Here is a 17,396-nt window from a genome sequence, read left to right on the forward strand (position 1 = left end):
TATATATATATATACCTCGCCGGGTGTTGCGTTAGCTGGCTGAGTGCCGCTATGGCCGTGGGCGAAGGAGTCGTCCCCAGTCAGTGATGTATTTAACCAAGTAAGGTTATATCTAAATCTAATATACTTCTGGAAGCGAAGACTAGCTCGAGGGTCTGGGTAGCGTAACTGGTAAGCGCGCCGCACGGCAAGCGGAGGCTGCGGGTTCGAGTCCCGCCCCGGGCCAGTTCTTTTATTCCAGAAGATTCTAAATTTATTTATTGATTTATTTATTTAATTATTAATTTACTTAAGAGATGGCGCCTAACGTCTACCTCTAGTGTCAAATTACTTTATTCCAATCATTTAATTAGCCGTATTATAGCCCGATATTTAGGCGATCGTTTGGTGATGTATTTACTACTCGGGCTATGAGTTGTTGATATTTATAGACGTAGGTATATTTTCATTTTAAATATTTATTTTATTTTGATCAGTTTTTATTCCAAAAGTGTTCCTGAATGTGTTTGAATTTTAATATTTGAAAATAAAAAATTTTTTCTTATTATATATAAGTTAGTTATATGAAATGCTTCTCATTTGACTATTCATTGAAATTGTGAAGAAGTAATTAATAGTAATAAAATCCAGTTTTAATTTTGGACTTTAATTAATAGTGAATATATTGAAATATATATACAAACACAATAATTTTGTTTTAATGGAACACAGGACATTGGATTTTTTGAAATAATAGACTTCTGCTCCAGCTAAAGAGAGGTTAATTAAAAGAATAAAGAAGTTCTAATCTTGTCATCTTTTTGATTGTGATGCAATAAGTCTTTATTAATAGCCAAATTGGTAGCTATATTGATAAAAGAGAAAAAATATTGTAAAAGCTTTATGTCCTTTAATTATTATAAGTTATAATATTTTCTTCAATTTGATTGTAGCTGATCATTTGACCAGTTTTTATATTAATATTTCTTCTGGTGTGCTGAAAAATATTTTTAATTTTATTTATTTATTTTAAGGTAATTAGAATTCAGACTAATAATCTATCAAGTTGTGGAGTATGAAATTTTTGTTGTTAACTGAAAATTGTAAGAAAATTTTCAGTAGCATCCAACTAATATTTCAGGTTGATCTACTTAAAATTTTTATCGGGAGAACACTGAAATGAGATAAATTAGATTTTAACCATCATTATCTCTGTAAATGCAACATTACATAAAGATAAATTAGTTTATAACAGAAAAATTTTATACAATATTAAAAGAGATCACATAATGATTTATAGTTTATAAGAATAGAAATATATTCTTTTTCTTGAATTGGTAATAACATTTCTAAGCTTGATAATATACTGTTGTTATTTTAAAGTTCAAGAGATTAATCTATGAAATTATAAATTAATTTTTCATTTTTAAAAATTTCTAAACAATATAATAAATTTTTAATTTATTTCAGGTATTTCTGCTTTATAACAGAATGCAAAGATCCAAAAGCATGTACAATTGTTCTCAGGGGTGCCAGCAAAGATGTTCTGAATGAAGTAGAGCGAAATATTCAGGATGCTATGTGTGTAACTCGAAATGTGATGTTGGATCCTTACCTGGTTCCTGGTGGTGGTGCAGTTGAAATGAGTGTGGCTCAGGTACATAAATGATTTATTATGGTGGCATTTTTTGCTGTTTATATTTAAACTAATTATCTTTCAGATTTTGAAAGAGAAAGCTAAAACAATTACTAGTGTTCAACAGTGGCCCTATCAAGCAGTAGCAAGAGCATTAGAAGTAATACCTCGTACTCTTATTCAAAATTGTGGTGGACACACAATTCGAACCTTAACTGCTCTTCGTGTAAGTACCAAACAACTTGTAAAAAAAAATTAATTCATAGACAATAATGAAGTATATTTTGTTTGAACTAAATAAGACTGTTTATTACATTTTCAAATATTATTATAAAATATAAAAATGTTATATGCATATTTCTTTTATTTACATAATAGTAATTCTCAGATAGAAATGTTTTAATTGTCTTTTAAAATCACTAAAATATATTCTTGAAGTTGAAAAAAATTTTTCTTATTTATATTTTTGGAGATTTACATGAACTCTAATTTATTTCATGAAAGATTTTTTAGCTATATATAAAAAACAAACACTTTTATAGTTTTTTTAAATATTTATTATGAGATTTTCAATTTCACTTTTTTCAGTTAGAATTAATTGAAAAACATTATATATTAGATTCATTTTTATAGCATTGTTTTATTATGTTTTTTAACATCAGAGGTATCAGAGTCACATACAAAGTTGAAGTTTGTCCCTTGTGATCAAAAAGTGTTGGGTCCCTTGTGATCAAAAAGTGGTTCAGCAAACATCAAAATTTATTTCATTTTCTTCAAAGTATCCTCTTCCACTGCAATGCACTTATGCTAACATGTTTTCCAATCTTTGAAACAATCTTTAAAGTCATTTTGTGAAACCTCTTCAGGACTTGCAGTGAATTTTCTTTTATGGCATAAGTTGACTCAAAACAGGGACCATGAAGTGGAAATTTTAATTGAGGAAACAGAAAAAAGTCACACAGTGTCATATTGGGTGAATACAGAATTTGTGGAACTGTATTTGTTGAATTATTGGTCAAAAATTTATGAAAAACAAGCATTGTGAACAGATACATTATTTTGGTGCAAAATCCATGAGTTTTCTTGCCACAAATCAGGTCATTTTTTATGAATTGATTCATGCAAACATCAAAAAACACTCAAATAATTATTCTTTGTTGACAGTTTGGCTAGTTGAAAGGAATTTATGATGCATGAAACCATGACAATTGAAGAAAACAGTCAACATGACCTTGATTTTTGATTGACTTTAATGTGGTCTTTTTGGTCTTGCTTCACCTTTTTGAGTGCCATTCACTTAATTGTTTTGGTGTTAAAAGTAAATCCATGTTTCATCACTTGTAATACTATGTTTAAGAACAATTTGCCTTGAGAAAGCATTCCTCTACCACTTGAACACACTGTTAGAAAAATTCAATGTTTTTAGTGACATGCCACAAGCCCAGATGATCTTTTGAAATTGCTTGACAAGATCTGAATGATACTGGACCCATATTCAGTGATGTGCCTAATTGTTAAATGATGATCATTCAGCACCAAATCTCCGACTTGAGTGCATGTTGTTCATCAGTTGAAGTGGATGGTCTACCAGAGCATGGTTCATGTTCAATGCATTCTCTGCCTTCCTTGAACATCTTGTAACACTACTACTATTTTTGTAGACTGTTGCCACCAAAAACTTTTTGCAACATTTTTGATGTTTTTGTAGTAGTAATTCTGTTCTGAAAACAAAATTTAGTACACTTAAATTACACTCAATTATGCCCAATTACACTCAACATTTAAAAAATTGCCAGGAAAAAATTCTTTACACACAAAACAAGCATTTATTTGCAAATGAAAGTAGGCAAATGACATATAGATTGCTGCTAGATGTCAGTGAAAGTTGTACTAAATGACAACAGCACCCTCTTGCATGCACACAGTTTAAAAGAATCATTTTTGATAGTTATTGATCACAGTAGTACAGTAGAGCCTCAATTATCCAACTCAATTAGGGACTGGGGTTGGTCGGATAACCGAAAAGTATGAAAAAATCCATTATTAGTGTAGTATATTATTATATCCCATGTAATTAGTATATTAGTATATCGCTATTAACCTACTTCGCGTTGAATTTTCATCGATGTTAAGACTAACAAAAAATTTTTTAAATAATAATCGTCGCTATTGTATCGTTAAAAATTAGAAAATTAAGCCTCGTTTAAATACTGGCTCCCTTTCGTGGTCGAATGAGTGTTGCCAGTTAAAACACATAAAAATAATATTAAAGTAGCCAAGACATAGCCAAATATTGTAGTGCCACATCACTAGCGGACATTTAAAATTTGCCAACTAGGATGGTCGGTTAACTGAGGTGACGGTTAATCGGGGGTCGGATAATTGAGGCTCTACTGTATTTATAATGAATGAAAAAGTTGTTTTCATAATATAATATCTTGTCTGTACTTTACATTTCCAGTTCCTATACAAACGCTTTCTTATTGGTGAAATAAACATTTCTATTGCAATCATCATTAAATTTTTCTTAAAACAATTTCTTAATCATTCAATTTATATNAAATAATAATCGTCGCTATTGTATCGTTAAAAATTAGAAAATTAAGCCTCGTTTAAATACTGGCTCCCTTTCGTGGTCGAATGAGTGTTGCCAGTTAAAACACATAAAAATAATATTAAAGTAGCCAAGACATAGCCAAATATTGTAGTGCCACATCACTAGCGGACATTTAAAATTTGCCAACTAGGATGGTCGGTTAACTGAGGTGACGGTTAATCGGGGGTCGGATAATTGAGGCTCTACTGTATTTATAATGAATGAAAAAGTTGTTTTCATAATATAATATCTTGTCTGTACTTTACATTTCCAGTTCCTATACAAACGCTTTCTTATTGGTGAAATAAACATTTCTATTGCAATCATCATTAAATTTTTCTTAAAACAATCGAAGCTCTACTGTATTTGATTTAATTTTAACCTAAGCCAAAAGCATCACAAGTAATTGATTTTCATGTGTGTGAAGTGAATCAAAACTCAAAATCATTATATTTTAAATATAACATTGACAAAATTTGTCTGTGGTGGATAAGTTTTCTTTAACAAATTAAATATATCAATTTTGCTAGATGATGCATGTCCAAATTTGAAGATTGACAAAATTTGGTAAGTTAGAATTTATGTTGCTGCAACAGAGAGGACTTAAAAGTTTATATTTCAGATTTGGGTAATGCCAGGTTTACATTGGCATATGAACCATTAGGAAGTGGATAAGAACTGCCAGCTTGTCCTCTTGAAACTAGTTATCAGGGGTTGAAGATATCTCAGCTTCTGTCAAACTTCGGTTTGTTCAACCAACTTTCACATCTAGAATTTGTTTATCCAATCATCAGACAGCAGGAAAAGTTATATAATAATAATTGTTGTTATTATAATTATTATTATTATTATTATTGAGGATATGTGGCAATACAGTATCACTAGTTGATTAACAGTAGTGTATTATATTTCTAAACCAATTATGTAAGGTTTAAATTAATCTATAAGAATTATCAATTGTTAAGAATCAATCTATCTATCTAAATATCAATCTGTATGAAATATCAATTGTAATAACAACAAGTAAAATTTCCTTGATCTCTTAAAAACACCCTTTAGGTTTGAGGAAAACTTTTTAGAATTGAAGAATGTGAACTAATCTTTTTGACTAAAGCTGTGGTCACACCATGCGATTTCCAACTGCGCAGGAAACTGCAACAGCAACAAGTGCGTATTCTCATGGTCACACATTGTTCACTGGTGTTGCAACTCAGAAACGCATGATACTATAATAAATCAATAAAATTACAGTAGCTTGTTTTAGACTTCTTTCATGAGTTTAGCTATACTAAAAACAATCAACATTTTATATCCAGAAATCTAAAAGTGGTACTTATAATCAATGCTGAGACTTTCACTTATCTTATACCATGTCTGTGCTCTTTTATCCTTTCTTCGATAAAACAAAGAATTAAAATCCCACAGGCATTTGTGAGACTGAATTAGCTTGATTAATCTTGATTCTGTTAAACTATCCATCACCTTGCTTTCTGCCATTATTTTCTAAGTACAGTATTTTCAATGTTGCCACCATATGACATGGAAAATAGACATTTGCTGATTAGATGCACATTTGCAATCGGCGCAAGTAGAACAAACTTTTTATTTCTAGTTGTGGTTGCAGTCACGCTGGTTTTCGAAGGGGTTTACTAGTTAATGAGAATAGCCGTCACACTTGCAGTTGGCTGCATGGCTGGAAATTGCATGGTGTGAGCATGGCTTAAGTTAAGAGAGAGACTTTTACAAAAAGGCATTAATTAAAGACGTTTAAAGAATGTTTTATTTGATGCAAGTGCTTTCGAGGCAGTAATTGGTGTCGTCCTCAGGCAGAAACAGAATTGGACAAAACTTTCCAAACAGGTTTTTTAATTGAAAAAAAGGAATGGCAATAACAGTTTAGAACATAACTACATTTAGAACAAGAAATCTTAAAGTTTTAAATTGAAGTACGTGTAACAACTATGCGCATGTGTCATAATACACAGATAAAGCGCTTGCAGCAAATAAAATGTTCTTTAACTTATATGTCGAAATTTTTCTCCATTGCGTGTGGCTGCGATGTTAAATTTTTGTCGATGTTAAGTCTAACAAAAAAAAGTTTTTTTAAATAATAATTATGGTTACTGTATCGTTAAAAATTATTCTTTTATTTTGCACAAACAAAATAAATATATTGAAAAATATGAAAACAAAAAAAAATTATATTTTGAAAGTTTGTTTTAATATAAAAATTATGATGCATAGCGACATCTAGTATCAAAAATGTTCTGATGCAAAAACGAGTATATTTGGGGTCAATGGGTCGGGTCAAATGAGGTCAACACGAAAATACACGGGAACAACACAGGACAGGTGTAAAAGTTTCTCTCTTAGTAAAGCTATTGGCATGACATTCACTGTACGACTTTGGTTATAATCTTTTTGACCAGTCACATTCTTAGTTTGTGCCACATGGTACTATGCAAACAACAATTAGAGTTTGTTTTGTTTGTTCATTTATAGCAGTTCATATGCCAATGTGAACCTAGCTTTAACGAAGCAAATTATTAGGAGCTGACATAGTCTTTATGAAAAATGTTGCAATAAAAGAAATTTTAGTTTGGTGAAGCTTGTATATTTTTCTTTCTCCACTTTGTGTATATAACAAGGGAAAGTATTGGAATTGTGTCAAATTTTATCCTCAGTTTTTTCAGATCCACATTTTGAGACCACCTGAATCCCAAAAATATTCTGGGAATGTGTGTGTTGGCATCTATTTCATTTAATATGGATGGGATGAAGATTAAGAAATGAAATTTGGCCTGGGAGCTTGTGTATGAGGACATTGATGCCATTAAGTTTTGGTGGTTAAAGGTTGAGGAGTGAGAAGATAGACAAAGTCATGTATCATATCTCAAAGGAGATCAGACTTAGTGAAGATTTTGCTTGTTATTATCATTTATGAGTTTTTGTAAAACTCACCTTTACCCTCAAAATTAAGCTTTTTATCATTTTATAATAATTAAAAATATTTTAAAAAATTTATAACAAAATCTCATAACTATGAGACCCCACACAATTTTATTTATTATTATAATTAATAGTATAAAGCTTTTTTTAAACTAAAATTTCATAATAGCCAGGAAAGTTGTGCAACTTGTTGCTAGATTGTTTTTAGTAAAAAAATGTTTTTTCATTTCTTCTCCTGCACCAGTTATTTTAATTTGATGCTGAAAAATTAGCGTTAGTTTAATAATAGCACATATTGTGTTTGTGTGTGTGCATGTAAAGAGAGGATAATATTAAAGTATCTAAGACATTTATTAATAAATAAATTAAAACTACAGTAAATCACAAATTAAAAATACACATAAATTGTATATTTATTTCTATTCAGAATGTTTTCTCCCCTCTTTGATGAACAGAATAGTCCAAATATACATCATTAGATGTATTAATATATTTGGAGTATTTGTTTATTAATACTTCTAATATGTTGTTTGACCTTTATAAATGATTTTCATAAATAATGGTCTCTGTATTATTTGAAATTGAAATTATTTTATAACAAAATTACTGGTTATAAAGAAAAAAATTTTGACAAGTTACGCTTTGTTTGAATCTGATTACTTAAGGAAAATTCACTGATATATGTAGCATAGAAAAATAAAAAATTCTGTAAGTTGAATAATTTTTAATTATATTAGTTTTTTTATGAAAACAAGCATAACACTATCCAAAAAATATATATGTTATATATGATTATTACTTGTTCAATAATTTATAATACAAAAAAGTATATAACTTAATTAAACTGAAAAATAGCATTTTTTTTTTATTAGAAGTTACAGTGTGGTCTTGTTTTATGTGAGATTGCGTGTCATTAGATATTATGCAAAATGAAATTCTATGTAATTCATGTTTCACCTCAATTAATCCCAGATGATTGCTTAGATTTTTAGGTTTTAGTATCTCTGAAAATGAATGTCTTAGATTTGATGTAATATGCCATAATTAGCAACCTGTAGTGTCAAGTGTTTTATTTTTCTGTCACTAATTTAATAATTTTATTAGATGATTATTAGTAATAGAAAATATTTAAGGAGTCAACTTTGCTCAATCTCTTTAGTCTATTACAGTAACATCATAAATACTTGAATGAAATTTCCAGGAAAACTTGTAAAACACTGTTTCAAGTAATGTTGCATTTTTGATACTTAAAAAGCATTGAGTATGCTTTTTAATGTAGATGTGAATGGTTTTAGTTATTGTATATTTGTAGTTTTAGTACACTAAACCTACATATATATAACTATATAACAACTAAAACCAATACTTCGGAACATCAAAAGAGTGTAACATGAGTAAAGAGGTTTCTAATTACAATACCATGGAAGGCAATGATACATAACTTACTTGCAATAAATACCTAACAAATTTATGTCAACAGAATCAGTTTGTCATAAATTTGTCCTGAGTTGTCTTTTTAAAAAATACATAGTGAGCACTTAGAAATTAAGGTGCATCTTAGATCTGAATAAATATGATACACAAAATTGTTATAAATATTGTTTTTATATAAATTATAAAATTGGAGCTTATTCTAAGTCAAATAATTTTATTGTAATATACATAATTTACTTTTATTTACAATTTATCTTCATTTTTCTTTTAAATTTTGGAATCCTTATTTTTAGAAGAAAACTGGTAAGAAACAAAATATTCTTTGTATCAATTTTTTTTCACAGTCTTGATTTTCACAATTATTTCCATAAAGGAAATGCCCTAGAGAATAAGCAAAAATTGATAAAGCAATATTTGGAGAATATTCAGAGTTTGTTTTTGGATGTTCCTTGCATTGTATTGGAAGATGGTTTTGCATTATTTTAGTTGAAATATACCTTACTGCAAAGATCAGTTCTTCATAATAAAACTGAAGTAATTGTTTAGTTAGAATTGATCAACTTGAAATTGGTGATTCTATTCATATTTAACAATAAATTTAACATCACTCTTTTTATTTGTAGATGATTATTGATATTGAAACTGATGTTTCTTTATATAAGAGCTGTTGTCTTTTCTTTTGTCTATTGAAATATTTTACTCATTTTTCATCTCACTCATAAATTTATTTGATGAAATGAATTTATTTTTTTTATATTGAAAGAATATTTTTACTTTCTAATTTACTATAAAAATATTTTTATATTTTAGTTGGGAAAAAGAAATTTGAGACAATTCTTGATTTGAAAATATATGAAAGCAATATTTAAAATCATTGCAAATAATTAGCTAGTACTTCTATTATCATCTCTTAATATTGCAGTTTTGAAATTCTTTTAATTCATGTTTTAAAGTAAACAGCTTTTTTAAAAATAATAATGTTAAAGCCATAAGTGTGAATGTCTAATCATGCCTCCAAGTATATGCATGTATATAGAACAATCATAAAAATAATTCTGTATTTTACACTTTCAATTGTAATCAATTGTAGGTGATTTATTTATATTATATTTGACATTAATAAATTAATAAACACATTAAATTATATAAAATTGATATCTGATATTGAATGTGTAAAATTTGCTAGTCATTTAGTTATTTTAAAAGTGAAAGAGAGAATTGTTTTGCTTTCGTTTGCCAAAACAAGAAAAAGAAAAATGGTGACAATCATTTGACAGTGTAAATATTTTTTATTATTATTATTTTTGTATTAATTTAGTTTGTTGACTCCATTTATACTGACATTGTATTTCATTTTTTTAATCAAATTATGTAGTAATGCAGATTTAGTGAACATTAAAACATACGAATATTTCTTTTATTATGAAATGTCCTTATCAACTTAGTTTATGATTACTTACAATAATTTGCAATTAAGATAAGAAAAAACTTGCAAATGTAACAGTTAAAATATCATCTAGTCTACATTATTTATTATTATTATTTTTTTTTTTCTTTCTTTCTTATTAACATTTTTAAAAATTACAAGAAGGTTGGTTTTTTAGTTATTTTGAATTTAAATGTACTAAAAATATGACAGACTGAGACCAACAGTTATAATAGTGCTAAATAAAGAATAAATTTTTAAACAAACTATATTAGTAAATAATAATCTGCATATGAATTATATATTCAAAAAGTAATTATTTCAATAATAATAATAGTAAACAAACATAAATTTCAGATTATTAAGACATTTTTGTAACCTATTTACTTCAAACATGCTATATAAATAATAATGTTGTTTCTCTTTTTGTTTCTGCTAAATTCATGTAAATATTTATAAATACTTTTACTGTTAAATGTTAAAAATCTCACTAGATTTGCCTTAGACAAAGTTACGTTTTTATGACATACATACATACATTTTTACTATTTAAAAAATTCTTACATCAAACTGTGCCTTGGAATATTTTTTTAAAAAGCTGACAGTGAAATCAAACTTAACAAGATAAAGATGAAGAGCTGTTATTAATTAGAAGTGAATCATTGTGTGATGAACTAATGTAATATTTGTGAATATGTAATAAATAGCAAGAAAGATCAAATAATTATGTAGCAAAGGAATTAATATTTTTTTTATTCATTTATTAATATTTATAAAAATGGAAGTTTTTTTATCATTCTAGTCTGCATCAGGGAAATATATTTTGTTGAAACTTAAATTATTTTATTTTGCCTTTGTCATTGTTGAAAGTTTAATATCAAATCAATTTAATTATAAACAACATTTTTTTTTTACTCTAAAATGTTATTATAGAATAGTCAGTCTTTGTATTGTGAACAATTTATGTTTAAATCCTAATTCCAGATTTATTAGTTATTAATAACAGATAAAATATTCTTAACCTTTCAGCAGTAGGTTAGTCAGGTGTGGTGCTATCCCTATATAGTGGAGAATAAACTAGGAAATTTTTAAAGTATTTTTCCACGTGTTTTTTTTTTTTTTTTTTCATTACTGTTTCAGGAAAAGATTTTGTAAACAGTTATGTCTAGTAAAGAAAAGTCTTTTTTTATTGTTAAATGATTCCTTTATTATGTGAATTTTTTTGCGGCAGTTTTTGGCGATATCCACAGAACAATTTTGCGGATATATCTGTCCTTCACCACTGCCACACGATTGCCCTTGACGGATATGTCAGTCACTGCTCAGTGGTTAATGTATACTACTTCCTCAATGTTCATGGATGTCAGTGTTTGGGAATTTGATCATTCACAATTGGAAATTTATGCACCAAAATTTTAACTTTCATGACAAGTTTCAACCTTTCAAGAAATGGGAGATTACATACTTCATACTACTGTAAACTGGAGTTGGCACCTGCATGAACTGGATGTTCAAGCAGACACAATGCTAAAAAATCACTGCATTCACTCTGTAATTATTTTAAATTAAAAAAAAAAATCATAGTTACTAAGATGATTGTACCTTTTCTGAAAACTTTAAGCTTTTTACTATATTCTATAATTTTAATTGTAATAGGTAAATAATCTTAGAGTATATTTATTGACTTTTTTAAGTTTAATTTTATTATCCTAAATTTAACAGTATAAATTTCAAAATTGGTTTTTAACTTAAACAGTACTGTTTTTGTTTTCCTTGCATAATAGCATATTTGTATGTATTACATTATTCTATGGTAAATATATATATATTGATATAATATTGATATAACTAGACATTTTGGTATATATATATACCAAAATGTCTAGTTATATCAATATTATATCATTGTTTCAAGAATTTGAATTAACATTTGAATATGTTATTTACCAGCAGGATTATTATAGCATACTTCTGAATACTATATAGAAATTTTGAATGAAGGAAGTTAATAATATTTTAGTTCCTTCATTCAAAATTTCCTAAATTATCTTATGTCAGATCAAAGTGTAGAATTTGTATTTAAAGTACATTAAATGTTATTGCACGACAAATTATAATTTAAAAAAAGCATATTTGTTTTATATGTTAGCAAAAAAATATTTATGCTTTTTTATATTAAACCTAAAGTGAAATAGATGTGTGGAATAAAAAATAAATTTTATGATATGAAATTAAATGCACTAAATGTAATTTAACATTGTTGTGCTTTCTATGGAGAATCCTTTGGAACGTTTTGATAGGTTTTTATTTATGCTGAATTTAAAATTTTCTGGAATTAGTGAAGTGAATAATTATTATTCATATTAAATGAAATATATTGGAAGTTTTGTTATCCTCTTTTTAATTATGTACTGTACTTTTCATCACTTTATCTCTGAATAATATGGTTTCTTTTTGCTTTTATGTCTGTAATCAGATCTAGTTATTTTCTGCATATTATATATATATATTTAGTAGAATATATCAAAGATTAATTTGCAATTTAGTAGACAATAGAATATTTAAAGTTTGCAAACTTCTGTTTTGAGAAAAATTGTTTACATTATATCATTAAGTTTAATTATTAGAAATTGTCATAACTTTAATGTAGCTACACAACATTTCTGCTTATCTTCTACTGAAGGGTAATCTCAGATAATCTTTTAAAAAATGTTTCATACAATTTTCTAAAATTAATGAAATAATTTGGATAAAATATTTAATATCTTGCAAATAATTTTAATACTTAAATATAATTTTTCTGATTAACATTAAAAGCATGAATGTTTAATGAAATATTATACAATTAAATAATTCCATAATGTTTACACTTTTGATATGTTAACTTGTAATTTTATTTGTTAAATTTTTTTAATCTAAAAAATACAATCGTATAAATACTTGATTTCTTCCATTACTTCACTTCCAAATTAATTTTTTTTATCATCCACTGTTTTTTAATAGTATATGTTTATGAAATGCATATGAGAATGCTGAAATTAATGGACAGAGTAGGTGTGTCCTAAGTATTGTATCATTCTTTTTGTTTTTCGCTTGATCTTATATCTGTGATGCCTACTCTCATATCCTGATTCCTGAAAGATGCTGAATTTAAATTAACGCCTTCCTGAAAGCAAATGAAATCTAAATGATTCTACACTGTGATAAAATACTTTATCACAATAAACGGTTATCTGTTATTTTGCCCTAATTACCTAGAAAATTTTGAATACTTGTGCATTGGCATTGTTAATTTGTTTACATTAGAAATGCACAAATGCTAATTGTGTGATTTAATGCATTGCTCCGATATATTTTTAGATTCGTTTTTGTTTAACATTTTTAATTCTTTTTTTACATCGACATCTGGCTTATAAAGGGAATTATCCCCAAAAAAAAAGGAAATTAAAAGCACATTCGTTTCTATATTTAACTGGAAAACACCCACTGTCTATTCTAAATAGATTATTAAGATGATGATAATTAGATTTGAATATTTTACTTTATTTAAACATTTGTTAATGACCAAATAACGATTGTTTAATTTCATTAATTAATAAATAGAATTATTTTGATGATTTTTTTTTTACCAATTGAGATCAAAACTTTGGAACATGTTAAATATTTATTTATTTGTTCAAAACACTTCTAATAATAGAAATTTCCAAGAACCTGGTAAAGACTGCAAATATTTGACTTGTATTTATCCTCCTTCGATTTTTAGAATAATATAAACCCTTATAACTAATCACTTTCTGTAATGATATTTACCAGATGTGATTTCTAAGGAGCGAATTGTGCCATCTTCCAGTTTGTTTACACGAAATAAAAGAAAACAATTATAAAATTTATTTTGAATTTTTAATCATGCTTGCTTAGTTTTTTTTTTTATGCATTTTGCCAAGGATATTTTTATTCTGTTGCATTTAACATAACTCAATAACATAATATGTTTTTAGGCAAAGCATGCAACTCCAGGTAATAGCAATTGGGGTATTAATGGAGAAACAGGTAAATTAGCAGACATGACAACTCTTGGAATATGGGAACCTTTGGCTGTGAAACTTCAGACATACAAAACTGCTATCGAGGTATGTAACTTTCTTTATTATTACTACTATATTTTTAATTTTGAATAATTGTTAATTAAACTATTTTGTTTTAAAGAATTTAACTTATTTCTAATTCATTCTTTCATTACAATTAACTTCTGCAGACTGCGGTGTTGCTACTAAGAATTGACGACATAGTGTCTGGTTCTAAGAAGTATAAAGACAAAGATGATGTTCCAGCTGCAGCAGCACCGACAGAAGAATCCATGAAGGATTAAGAATTTAAATGTTTTTTTTTTAATTATTTACCAAACTAAAACTGCTTAAGTTTTTTTTATACAAGGTTTCATTATTAAAAATTGGCTTTCCAATTTTATTTGTAAGCTGTTGCATTCCAGAAACGGTTTAATTTAACCCATCCGCATTTTCTTGTATTAACGTCTCTATAAAATGTGATTGGAATAAATTTGATTGAAGAAAATGACGTCGCTTGATTGTAGATTCTTTCGTTTTTACCCCTTCGAAATAACGCGTTTTAAAGGAACGAGTTAATGGGAAAAATATACGAGTTTGTGCAAGGAAAAGTAGATTCGTTTCAGCAGAAAAATTGTATTTCCGGGGAAGCGGCAACGACGTAACTGTAACGGTTGTAAACACGTAACATTATTTGATCAACATAAAAATGTAAGGCCGAATGCCGCGAATCCCGGATTCAGCAAAGTAGATGCTAGCGTGGAGTCTACGTCCTAGCTGCAGTCGCTATAGCAACGAGGTTAACGTAGTTCAAGGTTGGAAGCATCAAACGTTGGCGGTTCTATTCCTATGATCAATCGCGTATACGTCTAATTCCAATTTTACTCCGTAGTTTTAATAGTAAAATTCCCCGGCGCGTTGTAATTAACGTATGTCATACGATGCACTTTTTGTGTTTTTTTATATAGATTTTTCCTACGTAGGAAAGAGTACGGAGCAACGTGCAGATGTTAAAACTATCGACCAGATGTCTAGTCTGACCTAGACGACAAAGCTGTCTTTCGTAATCATTTAGGGGGCTTATGACGTTCTATGACGCAAGTCTTGGCAGACCAAGAAGCAGATGCTTATTGATTGTCTATCTGGTCTTTCTCTTTCGTTTGTTTAGACGTATAATTGTAACACGTACGGAGTTCAATAGGTTAAAATTAAACGGTCGTCACTCCTATAAAATATATTCGAAGCGCGCATCTACACAATAAACATCGATCGATCAAGATACAAACTCGTGGAGTGCAGTGATTTAAACTAAACGTTGCAGTACAAATTATAAATGTATTAACTTATATTTGCACGGTGTCAATGTCTTTCTAGAATGCATAGATACGCTGGTGTTAATTCATTATAATTGTTTAACGAGTATGTCCAAAAAAAAACCCAGTTTTAACATACAGCCTCTTAATAATGCGAATATAGAGAGCAGGACGACATAAAATAACACAATCAGAATATTATTTACATGTAAATACGACTGCATACGTAACACCGATTCTAGTTTGTATGAAATTTGTTATTAAAATTTTGATTTGCATGCTTAATCGAATTTTAATAATGGTTAACTCTCACGCAATGTTTTCTTCCGGTATGTATATAGAAACTTGTGGCCAGGTTAAGTCTAACTGCGCGGTTAATTAAATCCGTAGAAATTATCCAATTTAAGGATTAATATACACCCGAATACGCTCCTTCCGCACACCCTAGCAACAGAAATATCTGCTCCGTGACGTCACGGGACGTATTACGGATGCAGTTACCATAGCAATAGACTTCCATAATGTTGCAACCGTAAAGGAGAAAGCAATAAAGGGGAGTGTTTCCAAAGTAAGACAAAATTTGTAAAAATAAACTTTCTAAAAAAATCACACTTGTTTCTTCTTATATATTTTCTAGAAATTCGAATGGCGATGATGTATTTATCGATTTATTTTTGTTTATTTCCCATGTTTTTTTATAATCCGAAAAATCACTATAATTATTATTATTATTTTGATATTTATATTAAAAACAAAATTTTTTTAACTTGAAACTCTTGATTTTCTTATGATTTTTTAATAATTACAACAGATTTTAAATATATAAAATAAAGAAAAAAAATCATATTTTAAGATTTACAGAACGGTCAAATTCAAATCTAATGACAGTTTTTGGAAAAGATCAATTTTTTAAAAGAATTTATACTTTTAAGAAAAGATTTTTTACAGATTCATTTTCCTAGAAAAATGACATCTGAGAGAAATTGATTTTTTACTGTATTTTTTTGAAATATTTAATACTGTATAAGTTTATAATCGTGTGTTGTGGGTACGTTTATACACATGTGTATATGTCTGAAGGTGTGTATTATTTAATTAATAAATGACATAAAAATTGTAATAATGATTTCTGTAGTTAATTTGGAAATTGAAGAATAAATAAATAAACATTTACCGTTCGTATCTGCTGTCCGTACCGAAAATGTCAAAAGGTGATGGTAGCGATAAAATTTTTGTCGATCGTAGGTAACAATGTATATACATGCCTAAGTATTTCCACCTGTAAATAAACCAATTATATAATAATTATACCTTTAAAAATACGTATATAAATGTAATAAAATAAACCAGCTCCTTTTACGCTCGTGTATAATATATTTTTCTGTGTTATATATATTTTTCCTGTTTTCCTCTTCGGTCTTTCCGACCAGAAAACGTATACTATCAAATATTTCACGTATGAAATCTATTAGTGTTGAAAAGAGGGAGTTGTCAGTGCGGAAGAAGAATTCCAAAAACGAGGTCTTCTCGTGACACGCCAACTTTTACTATTTTTAGAAACAGGTCACTAGCAAACAGGCAAATATGCTCCCTCTTACGTCATCGCTGACGTCATGGCAGCTTTCTGTTATACGTACTGTACATCCGAATACGTTTCTGTTTACTCCTGAATATAAATTTATATATATTTAAAAAAAAAGTGTAACGATTGTTCTCTTTCTATTGCGTTTTGTACGCGATGACATCCGCAAAAACGTATGTTTTCGTGTTTATAATGTTAGAAACACACACACCGTTTTTAAACACGATTATACGTATGTAAAACAGAAAAACATCACGTTAATAATGTTTTTATCGTAAGTTTTTCGCTATTTTTTTTTTCCTTTTCGACTGTCGTAAGATTTCCTTTAAGATGAGTAAATCGCGCGCGATTACGTTTAGTAATTCTTCGCAAAACAGAGTAGAAAATTATCAAAATTGTAAAGCAACAATGACGTGT

At 28.1% G+C, this 17,396-nt stretch overlaps 1 protein-coding gene across 1 annotated transcript in view; it reads left to right on the plus strand.

Annotated features, from left to right (window-relative positions):
- The window catches only part of LOC111640495 (T-complex protein 1 subunit gamma-like), an 88,857-nt gene extending 73,452 nt beyond the window's left edge, over positions 1-15,405 (plus strand). Inside the window, exons 14-17 of the mRNA XM_023386496.1 lie at positions 1,450-1,636; positions 1,701-1,841; positions 14,019-14,150; positions 14,276-15,405. Of these exons, the coding sequence (XP_023242264.1) occupies positions 1,450-1,636; positions 1,701-1,841; positions 14,019-14,150; positions 14,276-14,389 (574 nt within the window). The 3' untranslated portion in view covers positions 14,390-15,405. The remainder of the gene's footprint in view (positions 1-1,449; positions 1,637-1,700; positions 1,842-14,018; positions 14,151-14,275) is intronic.
- Positions 15,406-17,396: the final 1,991 nt, after the last annotated feature.

Source organism: Centruroides sculpturatus, unplaced genomic scaffold (genome assembly GCF_000671375.1).
Source record: "Centruroides sculpturatus isolate CEXI.00-Female unplaced genomic scaffold, Cexi_2.0 scaffold1265, whole genome shotgun sequence".
NCBI classification, from domain to species: domain Eukaryota; kingdom Metazoa; phylum Arthropoda; class Arachnida; order Scorpiones; family Buthidae; genus Centruroides; species Centruroides sculpturatus.